This window comes from Myodes glareolus, chromosome 6 (genome assembly GCF_982192425.1).
Source record: "Myodes glareolus chromosome 6, mMyoGla1.1, whole genome shotgun sequence".
Lineage (NCBI taxonomy): Eukaryota > Metazoa > Chordata > Mammalia > Rodentia > Cricetidae > Myodes > Myodes glareolus.
In genome coordinates this window covers 47,278,425-47,293,096 of record NC_142031.1, presented here as the reverse complement: position 1 = coordinate 47,293,096, position 14,672 = coordinate 47,278,425, and the positions used below count along the sequence as shown (strand labels likewise).

At 37.8% G+C, this 14,672-nt stretch overlaps 1 protein-coding gene across 1 annotated transcript in view; it reads right to left on the bottom strand.

Moving 5' to 3' along the window:
- Positions 1-14,672, bottom strand: part of Il23r (interleukin 23 receptor) — a 76,974-nt gene that overhangs the window by 23,215 nt on the left and 39,087 nt on the right. The window contains exon 7 of the mRNA XM_087907167.1: positions 6,681-6,837. Within this exon, the coding sequence (XP_087763293.1) occupies positions 6,681-6,837 (157 nt within the window). The remainder of the gene's footprint in view (positions 1-6,680; positions 6,838-14,672) is intronic.

Below are 14,672 nucleotides of genomic sequence, written 5' to 3'. Positions count from 1 at the left end.
TTTTAAAGACTCCCTGTCTTACTAAGGGACTACTTGATAACATGCTAGGATAGAGGAGCATGGGTGTCTAACCAGCAAAACTTCCCCTGTGGGTGTGCTAAAGTCGGACCTTCAATTCTGAGGAATGGATTTTTTTTTCTTTTTTCTTTTTGGTATAGAGCTCTGCTTTCCAGTAAAGGCTTAATACTCAAGGAAGAAAAAGAGATTAAGTAATTCAAGTCACCCAACTCTGACTATAAATGAGCTCTTTCAGTTTCTTTTTGAGGCTGGGTTTTTTTTTTTAAATAAAGCTTTTATTGTTGTCATTGTTGGCAGTACTTGAAGCAGATAGGCCAAGCAGTCTACAACTCACTAACATCTCAGCTTGAGGCCAGTTTTTGCTGCTTGTATCCTCCATCAATTCATCCTTCAATCCATACATCCATTCATCCATTCACCCATTCACCTCCACCCATCCATCCATCCATCCATCCATCCATCCATCCATCCATCCACCAATCCATCATTTATTGGCAGGCTTTCACTACATAGCTTAGGATGAACTTGAACTCCAAATCGTCCTGTTTTAGCCTCCCATGTTACAGGATTATAAGAATGTGTACCTATGCCCAGTCCTAAGATCAAACTTTGAAGGCACTCTTTAGAGAGCAGCAATACAGAGAAATGTCCACTAAACTAGTTGGATATACTTTGGGAAATATGGAAACATGGTGATACACATGTAATAATTTTTAGAAAATAAATTGGGAAAATCCTCTATGAAAGGAACATTATTGCTTGGGCTGTATGTACTTCCTTATAAATAAACCCTTAATTACTTGGAGTTTAACTGTTGGGAAAATATATTACCAAGCAAACTGGTTAACCATAATAATATTATGTGAATAGATTTTGTTTTATGTTTCAATCACAAGTCATGTCAATATTCACCTGTGTAAATTGCTTCTCTCAGATTTTATTTGTATTTGTACATGTAAGGTAATGATACTTACTATGTAATTATTCTTTCCTATCTTCTATAGAATAAAACTTCTCCAATATATAGATCTTGCTCTACTCCTTTGCTTACTGAGGTTCTTAAGCACTTATAAGGCCTCCATGTGGTATAGGCTAAATTAATATTTAATTAACACAATGATAACTGTTTTTTCATGGATTCTTAAAAAGGTAATAAGTAAGAATTTGATAAAACATGCTTGAGAAACTACTACTACCATTTTCCTAAGTCAATATAGCTTTTATTTCTAAACACACCATTGCACCCAAAGATAAATGTGGTTCATATTCCTCTCAAAGAAACTTCTTTTCCCAACAGATGTAGACTGCTACAGGGATTCAGAAGCAGACTGGTCAAAATGCAGAGACTAAGTGACCATAGGATGCAAAGACCTAATCAGTACATCTCCAACACAATCCCAGTACCTAAAGCTCAGGAGACATGATGGGAAAGAGAGCAGAAATATTGTAAGAGCCAGAGGACCAAGATGCCTGTTGTAAGATAGTGTCTTCTAGACACTATAGGGAGTTGCTCTATGATCTCACATCAATATGGCTGCCTAAACAAGACCTGCATAATGAATACATCAGTTGGCATGCCAGTGATGAGGAAACTTTCACAAGACTCCAACCCTAGATGAAGACCTACAATGGCTTCTGAGGAAAGGAGAATTAGTTATCTTTGGAGATAAGCTCTGTCATAGACTATCCATTTCAAATGGTCAACCCTAAACACACATACCTAAGTACAATGATGGATGGATTCAGTAGGATATATATATACAAGGGTCATATCCAAGAAGCGGTGGTGCATGTCTTTTAACTCCAGCACTCGGGAGGCAGAGGCAGGTGGATCTCTGTGAGTCTGAGACCAGCCTGGTCTACAGAGTGAGTTCCAGGTCAGTCATGACTACACAGAGAAACCCTGTCTAAAAAGTGAAACAAAACAATAAAAAGGAGGAGGAGGAGAAGGGATCATGAGTTTGAGAGGAAGTATAAAGGAGATATGGGGTGTAAATGATGTAAATACCGTGTATTTATGTATCAAATTACCAAGGGAATGAAAAAAAAAACCAATTTGGCAACATGCATCTTAAAATGTGCTTAATTCCTGCCCCCCCCATGTGTGTGCCTCAGTCTATGTGATGTGTGTGTGTGTACGTGTGCTTAGCTTGGTTGATGAATGCTGTATATGTGTATATGCTTACCACTGTATGTGTGTTGTATACATGTATGTGCTTAACTGTGTGTGTGTATGCTGGTATATGTGGGGATACTTTCTTCCGTGTATGTGCACGTGGCAGCCCGAGACTGACATCCAGTGTCTCCTTCTATTGTTCTTCACCTTATTATTTTATTTTGAGACACTACCTCTTACTGAACCTGGAACTCACTGATGGCTTAGACTGACTGGTTAGTTAGCCTCTAGCATGTGGCAGGCTTTGGCCTACCCAAGCACTGGGATTACAGAAACACACTGTTGCACATGGCTTTTATATGGGTGCTGGAAATCTGAACTCAGATCCTCATTCTCGCACAGCAAACACTTTACCCACTGAGCCATCTTCCCAGCATCAAATTTGCCTAACTCTTAATCTAATAATTCTTTTTTAGACATAAAGAAATAAAAGCCTAAATGAAAATCTATTTAAAGAAGCTCACTGATAATGATGAAATGAAGTAGCTAAAACTTTGTTTGAATGAGGAAAGAGAGACAGGAGAAATGGATCAGCAGTTAAGGGCACTGTCTGCATTTTGAGAGGTACCAAGTTAGATTCATAGCATCTCCACATTGGTGCATATGTAACTCCAGTTTCAAAGGATCAGATGCCCTCTTCTGGCCTCCTTGGATATTGCATGCATATGGTGTACAGACATACTTGCAAGCAAAACACCCATACACATTAAAAAAAATCTCAGAAAAGGAAATAATTAAATTAATAAGACAACAACAACAAAAAAGATCAAGGGGATACAAACCAGAAAAGAAGAAGTCAAAAATCTCACTATTTGCTGATGATATGATGATTTACATAAGCGACCTCAAAAATTCTACCAAGGAATTTCTACAACTCATAAACACTTTCAGTAATGTAGCAGGATACAAGATTAACTAAAAAAAAAAAATCAGTAGGCCTTCTTTACACAAATGATAAATGGGCTGAGAAAGAAATCAGAGAGCCATCAACCTTCACAATAGCCACAAATAGCATAAAATATCTCGGAGTAACTCTAACCAAAGAAGTGGAAGAGCTGTATGACAAGAACTTTAAATCTTTGAAGAAAAAAATTGAAGAAGACACCAGAGAGTGAAAAGATTTCACATGCTCTTGGTATGTAGAATTAACACTGTAAAAATGGCAATCTCACCAAAAACAATCTACAGATTCAATGTAATGGCCATCAAAAACCTAGCAAATTCTTGATAGACCTCGAAAGAATGCTACTCAACTTCACATGGAAAAGCAAAAAACCCAGGATAGCGAAAACAATCCTGTACAATAAAAGAACTTCTGGAAGCATCACAATCCCTGACTTCAAACTCTGCTATAGAGCTGCAATGCTGAAAACAGCCTGGTATTGGCATAAAAACAGACAGGAAGACCAATGGAACCTAACCGAAGACCCGGATATTAATCCACACACCTATGAACACCTGATTTTTGACAAAGAAGCAAAAGAATCAAATGGAAAAAAGAAAGTGTATTTAACAAATGATGCTGGCATAACTGGATATCAACATGTATAAGAATAAAAGTAGACCCATATCTATCATCATGCACAAAACTCAAGTCCAAATGGATCAAAAACCTCAACATAAAGCCAGCCACACTGAACCTCACAGAGAGAAGGTGGGGAAGTACACTTGAATGCATTGACACAGGAGACCACTCCCTAAACAGACACTGAGAGAAACAATTAATAAATGGGACCTCCTGAAACTGAAAAGTTTCTGTAAAGTAAAGGACATGGTCAATAAGACAAACAAGACAAAATGGCAGCCTACAGAATGGTCAAAGATCTTCACCAACCCCACATCAGACAGATGTCTGATCTTCAAAATTTACAAATAACTCAGACATCGGTCATCAAAAGAATAAATATTTCAATAAAAATAATGGAGTACAGTCTTAAACAGAAAACTCTCAACAGAGGAATCAAAATGGCTGAAAGACACTTAAGGAAATGCTCAACACCCTTAGTCATCAGAGAAAAGGAAATCAAAACAACTCTGAGATTCCATTTTACACCTGGCCAAGATCAAAAACACTGATGAAAACTTACGCTGGAGGGGTTGTGAGGTAAAGGGAACACTCCTGCATTTCTGGTGGGAGTGCAAGCTGGTACAGCTCCTTTGAATATCAGTATGCTGATTTCTCAGAAAATTAGGAAACAAACTTCCTCAACCCAGTAATACCACTTTTGGCTATATACCCAAAATATGCTCAATCATACCACAAGGACATGTGCTCAACTATGTTTATAGCAGCATTGTTTGTCATAGCCAAAACCTGGAAACAATCTAAATGCCCCTTGACTAAAGAATGGATAAGAAAAATGTGGTATATTTACACGATAGAGTACTACACAGCAGAAAAAATGACATCTTGAAATTTGCAGGCAAATGCATGGAGCTAGAAAACATCATATCGAGTGAGGTAACCCAGAAAGACAATTATCATATGTACTCACTCAAAAAAAAGTGGTTTTTAAACATAGAGCAAAGAAAACCAGCCTACAATTCACAATCCCAGAGAACCTAGACAACAAAGAGAACCCTAAGAGAGACATACATGGATCTAATCTACATGGGGCATAGAAAAAGACAAAATCTCCTGAGTAAATTGATAGCATGGGGACCATGAGAGAGGGTTAAAGGGGAGGGGAGCAGAGAAAGAAAGTGTATAGTTCAATAAAATCAATAAAAAAGAAAAAAATATTTAAGTTTGATTTGTTTTACCTTATAAGTGAAATTTCTCCTTATGAAATAAGAAATCTTAAGACCAGGCTCTGTAGGTTCTTATTCTCTTTTATCCTAGATGCAGGACCTTTGTCCTTAATCAACATCTGTTCTGGATATGGTGGCACACACCTGTAATTCCAGCACTTGGAGGGTTGAGGCAGGAGAATTATCATAAGTTCAAGACAATCCTGTATCAGAGTGATACTCTAATACAGGCATGCACACAGATGCACCATTTGTTGGCCTGCCCCTGACCTAGAGTGGGGAAGGATAATCTGCCATTCCACTTGTTCAGACAGAACTGTACAACAAGAAAGATTGAGTGTGGGTCAGTGGTGATGAGAGCGCACAGCATTTGAGCAACTCAGTGCAATGACCCATGAGCAATGTGCTGTCTAGCAAATCATGACTCAGCTTCTACATTTACAAAATGGTGCTAATTACACAACCAAAAATGTTGACAAACCAAGCAAGCTTATACAGAGCAGTACTTTGTAAATTTAACTATATTATGTTTAATTATATGCATTTGAGCAACGCTAGATTCCATTTTAAAAGAACCAGGTTACTTGGGGCTAGAGAAAAGGCTCAGCAGATTCGAGCTCATCTAGAGGATCTGGGTTTGATTGCCAGCACCCACACAGTGACTGACCACCATTCAGAGTTGCAGTTCCAGGGGCCTGCTTTTGGCTTCTGCAGGCTCCAGGCTCAAACAAGTAAACAAAACTCCCATGCACATAAAATCAAAATAAAATAAAATTTGAAAAAGAATTTCATTACAAAATAAATCTATTTTTTATTGAGTTTCAGGAAGTTTTGCCACTACCAACTTAAGACAGAAAATATTAAATTTTAACTTGCAAAAGTAGAGAACTGATAATTTATTGAAAATTATTCCCTTAATAATGTATCTCTAAGATTTGGACATCAGGGGGCGCCAAAATAACTTGTCTTGTTTGGCTCCTTCTACTGGAAGTCACAGATCGTGGTTGCCAAGCTGTTACAAGAAGGATGATGCTATTAATAATGTGAGTATAATTAAGACAAATGTGTTCTTTCTGGAAAGCAAAACAAAACCTGGCGTAGAAAGTACACATAAAGGCATATCTCTGGTTCATGGAGCCACTCTGGAATATTATGACAGTTGTAATTGTTTGTTTTTATTACTTGCTCACAATTGAAATCTGTTCAGCTAAGATGGTGGTATTGCGTGGTGTGATAATAATACATAAATAGATTATGTAATTAAACTAATAATAATTGGAACGAGATCTTTCTAAATCTTTAACAGTGAGGCTTTGCTAAAAAACATTAACCCATGGTTAAGTGTTTTTAACTCTTTCTAGTTACTTTTAGTATAATCAGTGTTTATTCACATCACATTTTGTTTTATTTTTGTGACACTTTTTTTTAAATGTAGCTCAAACCAAGAACTGATAACAAGTTAGTGTGTTTGTAAGAACTGTCATCTAACTGTGTGTGGAATACGTCCTTTGTGAGAAGAAATGAGAGTAAAAGTGTTGAAACCTAAGTATCTCCAGGTGGTTTAAACCACTTCACAAATTGCCACCCTTAAAAAGCTCTAAGCAAATGCTGATTTGAATGTTATCACCCTCCACAGAAAAGCCTTTCTCAATGGTGGCAGGCAAGCTGCAGGAATGCTTAGAAGAAGGAGAAGAAAAGGAGAGCCGCAGAGAATGCAGCATTTAAGCAAACCCACCTGTTTGGGGAGTTTTGTGAACAAAGGGTGAACTCCAGGGCTGCCAGCTTCTTCTACCTCGTCCTCGGCATCTCACTTGAAATACATACTCGCTGTCTGGCTCCAGGTAGAATTCTGACTGCTGCACATCTGTGAAGTTGGTGTCAAATTCCTTAACCTACAATAGATGCACAGAGGTAGTGAGGTGATTTGATGGGCAGTTAGCATGGGTTATTCCATTCAGCAGATCTATGGAACACTACTATATTCCTGAGCACTTCCCAGAGCCAGAGAAAACAGGCAAGAATAGAATATTTTGTATAAAACATACACAACCAGATGCAGTTTTTAAAATTAAAAAGAAAATCCATATTGGTTTATATTTGACAAACTTGGAAATCTCTGAAAATTCCAAAATATGATACCTTTTGTACTTTGGAATAGTTGCCCCTCCCCTCCATGGGATGGAGGATTTCATTGTAATCATTCATATTCTTTCTTTGTGATGGACTTTTTTTTTTTGAGTTAGAATCTGACACAGGCTTGGCTGACTTCAAATGGTGTGTAGCTGAGGATAATCTTGAACTTCTTATCCTCTTGTCCCACCTAAGTATCACTAAAATTTCTGATATGTACCTGTCACACAGTTATTTGGTGCTGTTCGCTGAATTCAGGCAAGCATTGATCAATTTTAAGAATGACTTCACTGAATGAGGAAAATACCTCATTTATTCATGAAAAATCAGCTTGGTTTCCTCGATGTGACAATGGCCACACATTTGGGAGATCAGGAAGCAGAGGCTTCCCTCACAGCCCTCTGCTTGCTTGACTCATCAAGCCTCATAATGAATACAACCCATTCTTGAGGACTCTCCTTACAGATGCTTTTTCTCACAATGCCTTATCCTGGGCAGAAATCAGACCCAAATGGCCAACTTTCTTCTATAACATCATCTTGTCACACACACACAAAATTAAATAATGGCTGTCAATGGCCTAAATATGGTATCTTTGATGTAAACATTTGTATAGACCTAGATTTTATACTGCATAGTGGCAAATGGTTTGAAAACTCCTATAGCAAATGTCTTTCTAACTCTAAAACAGCCTTCTCCCTCTATGTTTTTCTTTACCATATTCTCCACCGTCTCTCCAGGAAGCCTCTTTCTCCAGCAGGTTGGAGACGGAAACTTTTCTCTATGGGTGATAGGAGGCTGCATCATTCCTAAACAGATCTTTGCTATGATGGCTAAAGGTCTGGCTTCTCCAGTGTTGTACTTGGGTTTTGTTTGACCCCCCTGACACATGGTGGTTCATGGTTGCTCTTTTCTGGCTCTCCGGGATCTTTCTAAAAGCCTCCCGATTTCTCTTGGACCTGACTGATGCCGCTGATACTCACCATACAGTTATTCCTCATCTCCCTCCATGTCGGTATGACATGACTAAGACAACACCATTTTGTCCTGACTCAATGTTGTGTTTACTTAAATGGTTCTTAGCTTTCTACCCCACAATAATTACAGCTACCTTGGCAACACATTTGATATTTCCATGACCTTGACTATGGTCCAGGTGTGCTAATCAAAATAATAATGTGTATACAAACTTAACATAAACTAAAATAACTGAGGAAGGTATAAATAAAAAATTAATCGTCTTGTCCTGTCTAAAATAATTACTATATTCTGCTAGAAATGAATGTTTCAAAGTTGCTCTGACCCTCATCTAACTTTGATGTAAATTATGGTCTTTGTGGTTTTTGCCTTTAAAAATGCTGTTTCACTGAGCTTTGGCACCAAGAGACTTTGAGGCATAAGCCTGCTCTTGGTCACTGGCTAATAAAGGCCTCATATACTTTTAATTGACTTACTTAACCAGGGTGGTTGCCTGTATCTTTCTGGTGTGGATTATTACAGGTGCCCCACCTCGTCTCCAGGGCTACACATCACAGGAGCCTCCACTGCTTTCTAGTAGCACATGCACCAGCCCCTACTTGCAGTGTCCCCTCCTGACCAGACCAAATGAAGTCCACATGCATGGATCTAATATTCATGAGAAGTAGATAAAGACAAGATCTCCTGAGTAAATTGGGAGCATGAGGACCTTGGGAGAGGGTTGAAGGGAGGGGAGAGGCAGGGAGGGGAGCAGAGAAAAATGTAGAGCTGAATAAAAATCAATAAAAAAAGCTGCCTGTCAAGGAGTCAATAAAACAGAAATCTTAAATCTTTTTGGCATCACTTCCTTTGATGTTGCTAAATTTATTTGTCTTCAACCTCCTTCTCAACAAATGCAATTCAAAATGCTTTTGAAACTAATCTTGGGCCTCTTGTCTTTCCCTTCCCTTCCTCCCCCTAACTTATTCTCTTCTCCTTTTCCCCATCTCTTTCCTCCTTTCCTTTCTTACATCTCATAGTCTAGACTTTTACAAATCCTTTAGGTACATTTTATGAGCTACTGTGGTCTTTTTATGTTCCTTAGCAATCTTTGAAGAAAATAACCTCAAAATTCACCAGCATTTTAATGACTATTGGAAAGAAGTGAGACACTAAGAAGCCTGCCTGTCTACTCCATGTTTTCAGGTGTGTCTTACTTTCTTCCCAAGTGCTTCTCTTTCACAACCCTCAGGTTTAAAATCTACACTAAAATCTCTTCATAAAGTTCAACTCTGTTTCATACTGACTTGCATCCCCATTTTTTTTTCTACAAGAAAGCCAAGGATGCCTCTTTACCCACATAAGAGTCTATGAAGCACTAAGGGAACTTCTCCAACTGTTGGGAGCAACAGCCCATGTCTGATTGCCGGAACAGTTACACTTCCCACTCTCCAGTTTCACATTGTAGCCTTGAGATAAAATATGCCTGTGCCTGCAACACATATCACACATAGAATATAAGTAGTGTAACTGTCCTAACAGGAAAAAGATATTCTAAAGAGTCATTTGTTCCTCTCCTTTTAGTGATCAAAATATTGAAACAATGGTTCCCAAAGTAAGAATTCATCAAAAAATCTCACACTGGAATGAAAAGGCTGAGGCTCTGGTGCTAGGCAGAGGGAGAGTTTATCTCCCAGAAAGATATTTTACACAGTCACAACAACTTGAATGATATGGCTGGAAGCAAGAAAATGATGAGAGTGGACAGCATCTTGACCGGAACTTCTTAGTTGTACACATCTCTTGCTTTTTGTTTTAACCTAAACCTCATATCAGAACCCTAAAGACAGATGTTGCTATGGTGGAAATGGTGTGTCTGTCACTGGACCTCTTTGTTTCTCTCCCAATATGGCCCCTGAATAAACTCCCCTTTCTGCTTTACACCTTTACTTGGTCTATTTAATTTGACATATTTGACATAAGGAATGGGTATCCAGCTGGGCATGGTAATGTACACCTTTAATCCCAAGCAGTGGCATGGTGTAGGAGATCCTATTGTCTATGTGTTGCTTTTATTGGTTAACAAATAAACAAACTGCCTTGGCTTGTTGATAGGGCAGAACTTAGGTAAGCAGGAAAGATGGAACTGAATGCTGGGAGGAAGAAGGGCAGAGTCAGAGAGATGCGATGTAGCCACTGGAGACGGATGCTAGAACTTTATCTGGTAAGCTACAGCCTCATGGCAATACACAGATTAATGGAGATGGGTTAAATTAATATGTAAAGGTTAGCCAATAAGAAGCTAAAGCTAATGGGCCAAGCAGTAATTTAATTACTACAGTTTCTGTGTGATTATTTTGGCTCTAAGCTAGCCAAGTGGCCGGGAATCAACAAGCACCCTCCCACTATAGTGGCAATCAGGAGGTGAGGCAGGCAAAACTATGTGAGTTGGAGTAGGAGGCAAGGAAGGTAGAGCTCTGAGAATTTGAGCCCTGCTTGGTCTACAAAGTGAGTTTCAGAACAACCAGGGCTGTTATGCAGAGAAACCCCATCTTGAAAAATCAAAAAGCAAACAGACAAACAAAAACCAAACCAACAACAATAAGAGTATCTAAACCTAATCTATTTGGGCTACTGATTGCAACAACTCTAATAACAATAAGAATCAAAGTTAGAAGGTGTTCAGTTAGCATACCCTGAAACCAAAACCAAAGACCCAGCCCCAAATAGAAAATTATAGAAAAATATTCTTTATGAAAACAGGTCCAAAATTCTCAATAAAACACTTACAAATCAAATCCAAGAACATATCAAAAAATTACCCTTTATTATAAAATTGACTTCATCCCAGAGATGTAGGGATGGCTCAACATACATAAATCAATAAAAGTACTCCATAATATAAACAGACTGAAAGACAAAAATCACATGATCATTTCATTCAATGCAGAAAAGGTCCTGGACAAAATCCAACAACGCTTAGTGATAAATGATCTGGAGAGACTACTAATAGAACATACTTTAACATAATAAACACAATTTACAACAAGCCCAAAGCCAACCTCAACCTATAAAGAAAGAAACACAAAGAATTTCTATGAAAGTCTAGAGCAAGACAAGGCTATATACTTTCTCCATACCTATTCAGTACTGTACTTCAAGTGTTAAGTAGAGCAATAAGACAACAGAAGGAGAATGAGAGGATGCTATTGTGAAATAATCCTTTTGTTTACTGTGAAGATATGTTGCTCTCACTGTTAATAAAGAGCTAACTGATCTATATTTGGGCAGGAAGAGATGTGGTGGGGGAGACTAGGAGGATGCTGGGAAGAAGAAGGGCAGAGTCAGAAGGGTCGAGAGGAGACAGAAGAAGCAGGAGATGAACATGTATTGAGATAAGGTACTAAGCCACGTAGAACACAGATAAAAAGTATGGTTAATTTAAGATATAAGAGCTAGTTAATAACAAGCCTAAGCTATTGGCTGAGCATTTATAATTAATAATAAGTCTCTGTGTAGTTATTTGGGAGAAGCTGGTGAGACAGAACTGACTGGCTGTCCAGACAAAAAACTTTGCCTACAGGATACAAATAAGAAAGGATGAAATAAAAGTATTTTCATTCTCAGATGATAGGACTTTACATAAAAGATCCTAAAAACTCCAGTGGAAAATTTCTATAGTTGATAAACATACTCAGCAAAGTAATTAAATACAAAATTAACTCACAAAAATCAGTAGCCTTCATATATAAAAATGATAAACATATTGAGAAAAAGTCAGGGAAACAGTGCTTTCCACAGTAGACTCAAAAAATATATCTTGGGGTAACTTAAATGAAGCAAGTTAAAGACTTAGAAAAACTTCCAGACATTGAAGAAATTGAAGAAGATATCAGAAGATGGAAAGATCTCCCATGCTCATGGATCATTAGATTTAATATTATGAAAATGGCAATACTACCAAAAGCAATCTCCAGATTCAATGCAATCCCCATCAAAATTCCAACACAATTTTTTAAAAATTTGAAAAAGAACAACTTTTAGCTTCATATGAAAACACAATAAACTCAGGATAACTAAAACAATCCTGATTAATCACCGAACTTCTGGAAGTATCACCACCCTTAAGCTCAAATTATGTTTTAGAGCTCTAGTAATAAAAACAGCATGGTATTTACACACACACACACACACACACACACACACACACACACACACACGTTGAAAAATGGAATTGCATTGAAAGTTCAGGTGTAAATTCACACAGCGATGGGCACTTCATTTTTTTGATAAAGAAGTCAGAAATACATACTGGAGAAAAGATAACATCTTCAACAAATGATGCTGATCAATTGGATGTCTGCATGTAGAAGATTCCAAATAGTTCTATATTTATCACCCTGTACAAGACAACTCTAAATGAACCAAAGCCCTCAACATAAGATCATCATAAGAACCTGATAGAAGAGGAAGTGGGAATAGGCTTGAACTAAATGGTACAGGAAAAGATGTTCTGAAGAGGACACCAATAGAATGGACACTAAGATCAACAATTAATAAACAGGACCTTGTAAAACTGAGAAGATTCTGTGTGGCAAAGAACACTATCATTTGGGAAAAGGAGAATCCTAAAGAATGGAAAAAGATTTTTGTCAATTGCCCATTGGAAAGAGTATGTAAAATATATAAGGAACTAAAAAATTTAAACATCAAGAAAGCAAATAATTAAAAAAATGGGATTCAGAACTAAGCAGAGAGTTTGCAAAAGTGAAACACAGGTGACTGAGAAACACAGAAATGTTCAACATTCTTAGTCATCAGGGAAATGCAAATCAAAACTACTTTGAGATTTCATCTCACAACAGTCAAAATTACCAAGATCAAGAAAACAAATGACAGCTCATATAAGGAAATTATAACACTTACTCATTGCTGCTGGGAGCACAAGCTTGTACAGTCATGATGTAAATCAGTGTGTGGATTCATCAGGAAGGTGAAAATGTATCTACCATAAAATCCAGCTATATCATTCTTGGGCATACATCCAGAGGTCTCTATATCTTACTACAGAGAGACTTGCTTATCCATACTCATTGCTGCACTATTTATAATAGCTAAAATTGGAAACAGCCTAGATGTCTATCAATTTATGAATGAAAAATGAAAAAGTGGTACATTTATACAATGATATATTGTTGAACTGTTTGAGAAATTATAAAATTTGTCGACAAATGGATGGAGCTAAAAGGAGTCATCTTGAGTGAGCTAACCTACACCCAAATACTATATGTTTTTTCTTATATTTGAATGTTAGTTCTTTTCTTTCGAGACAAGATTTCTCTAGGTAGCCCTGGCTGTCCTGGGACTAGCTCTTGTAGACCAGGCTGGCCTTGAACTCACAGAGATCCACCTGTCACTGCCTCCCAAGTCCTGGAATTAAAGGTATGTGCTACCATCACAGGGCATGAATGCTAGTTTTTAAGTCTTTGATATGTATGCTACAGTGTGCATAGTTAATCACAGAAGTTAGGGACTGGGAAGGAGAAAGGGATTTCCCAAGGAAGGGAAAATAGAAATAAATAGAATGTACTGTTTTGGGGAGATAGGAGGGATTGAATTGGGAGGATTAAATGGGGAGGGGGAATGAAAGAGAGGGGTAATGGAGAGAATACGGGGAAGGGAAACTAACACTAAGGACCATCTGAGGTACTATATGCAAACCTACTATTGTAGAAGGTTCCTAAAATACATGAATAGATGAAAAAAACTAAGTAAGCGGAGTCACTAATAATGGGGTAGATATTGTTCCAACTATATATCCTATACCACCACGTAAAACTCCATCCCTGCAATAGATTACATATGGTTGAGTTGGCCAGTCGGGCCCTATGGAGACCCCTAAAACACTTCAGGCTGTTTCCAAGGCTATTGGTTGCATTCCACAAACTGATCAGAAGGCCCTATTGCTAAAAACAGTACTTATATAGTTCACTGAGCACTCAGAAGTTCAGCTGATGTCCAGCTAGGAACTTCACTGCTACTGACTAGTGTTCATGATCTAGAAGGTATTTATGCTACCAGAGTGGAAACACCAACTAAGCTACAAACCTTGAGATCTACATTGGTGGCCTCAATGCACGATATTCTGGTTCAATAGTGACATAAACACTCTGCTTGGATTTAAGACCCACTTCATGGGATGGAACCCATGCCAGACATTGCTAGGATGATCAAGAACCTGACACTAGATAGTCCATGGGTCTAGTGGAAAACAATACTATTGTTCTGCTAAAGGACCATAGCAATAAAATGACACCCTGCTATGCTCACAGATCAGTGCCTTGCTCAGTCATTGTCAGAGAAGTTTCTTCTTGCAGTATATGAGAATAACACAGAGACCTACAACTGGAAAATGTATCATATGAATTTTTTCAATTAAAAAGGTAAACAAATAAACAAACAAACCAAAAATACTAAAATAAAAAGCAGATACTCACTTTATTTCAGATAAACTATAAAATTAATTTCTCTATAGTCTTACGACTTAAGATACCATAGGAATGACCAATACATGCAATTTCTTCTTGCTATTGGTTCCAAAAACCCTGTATGATCAGGTTCTTCACAGCAACAGTTCATT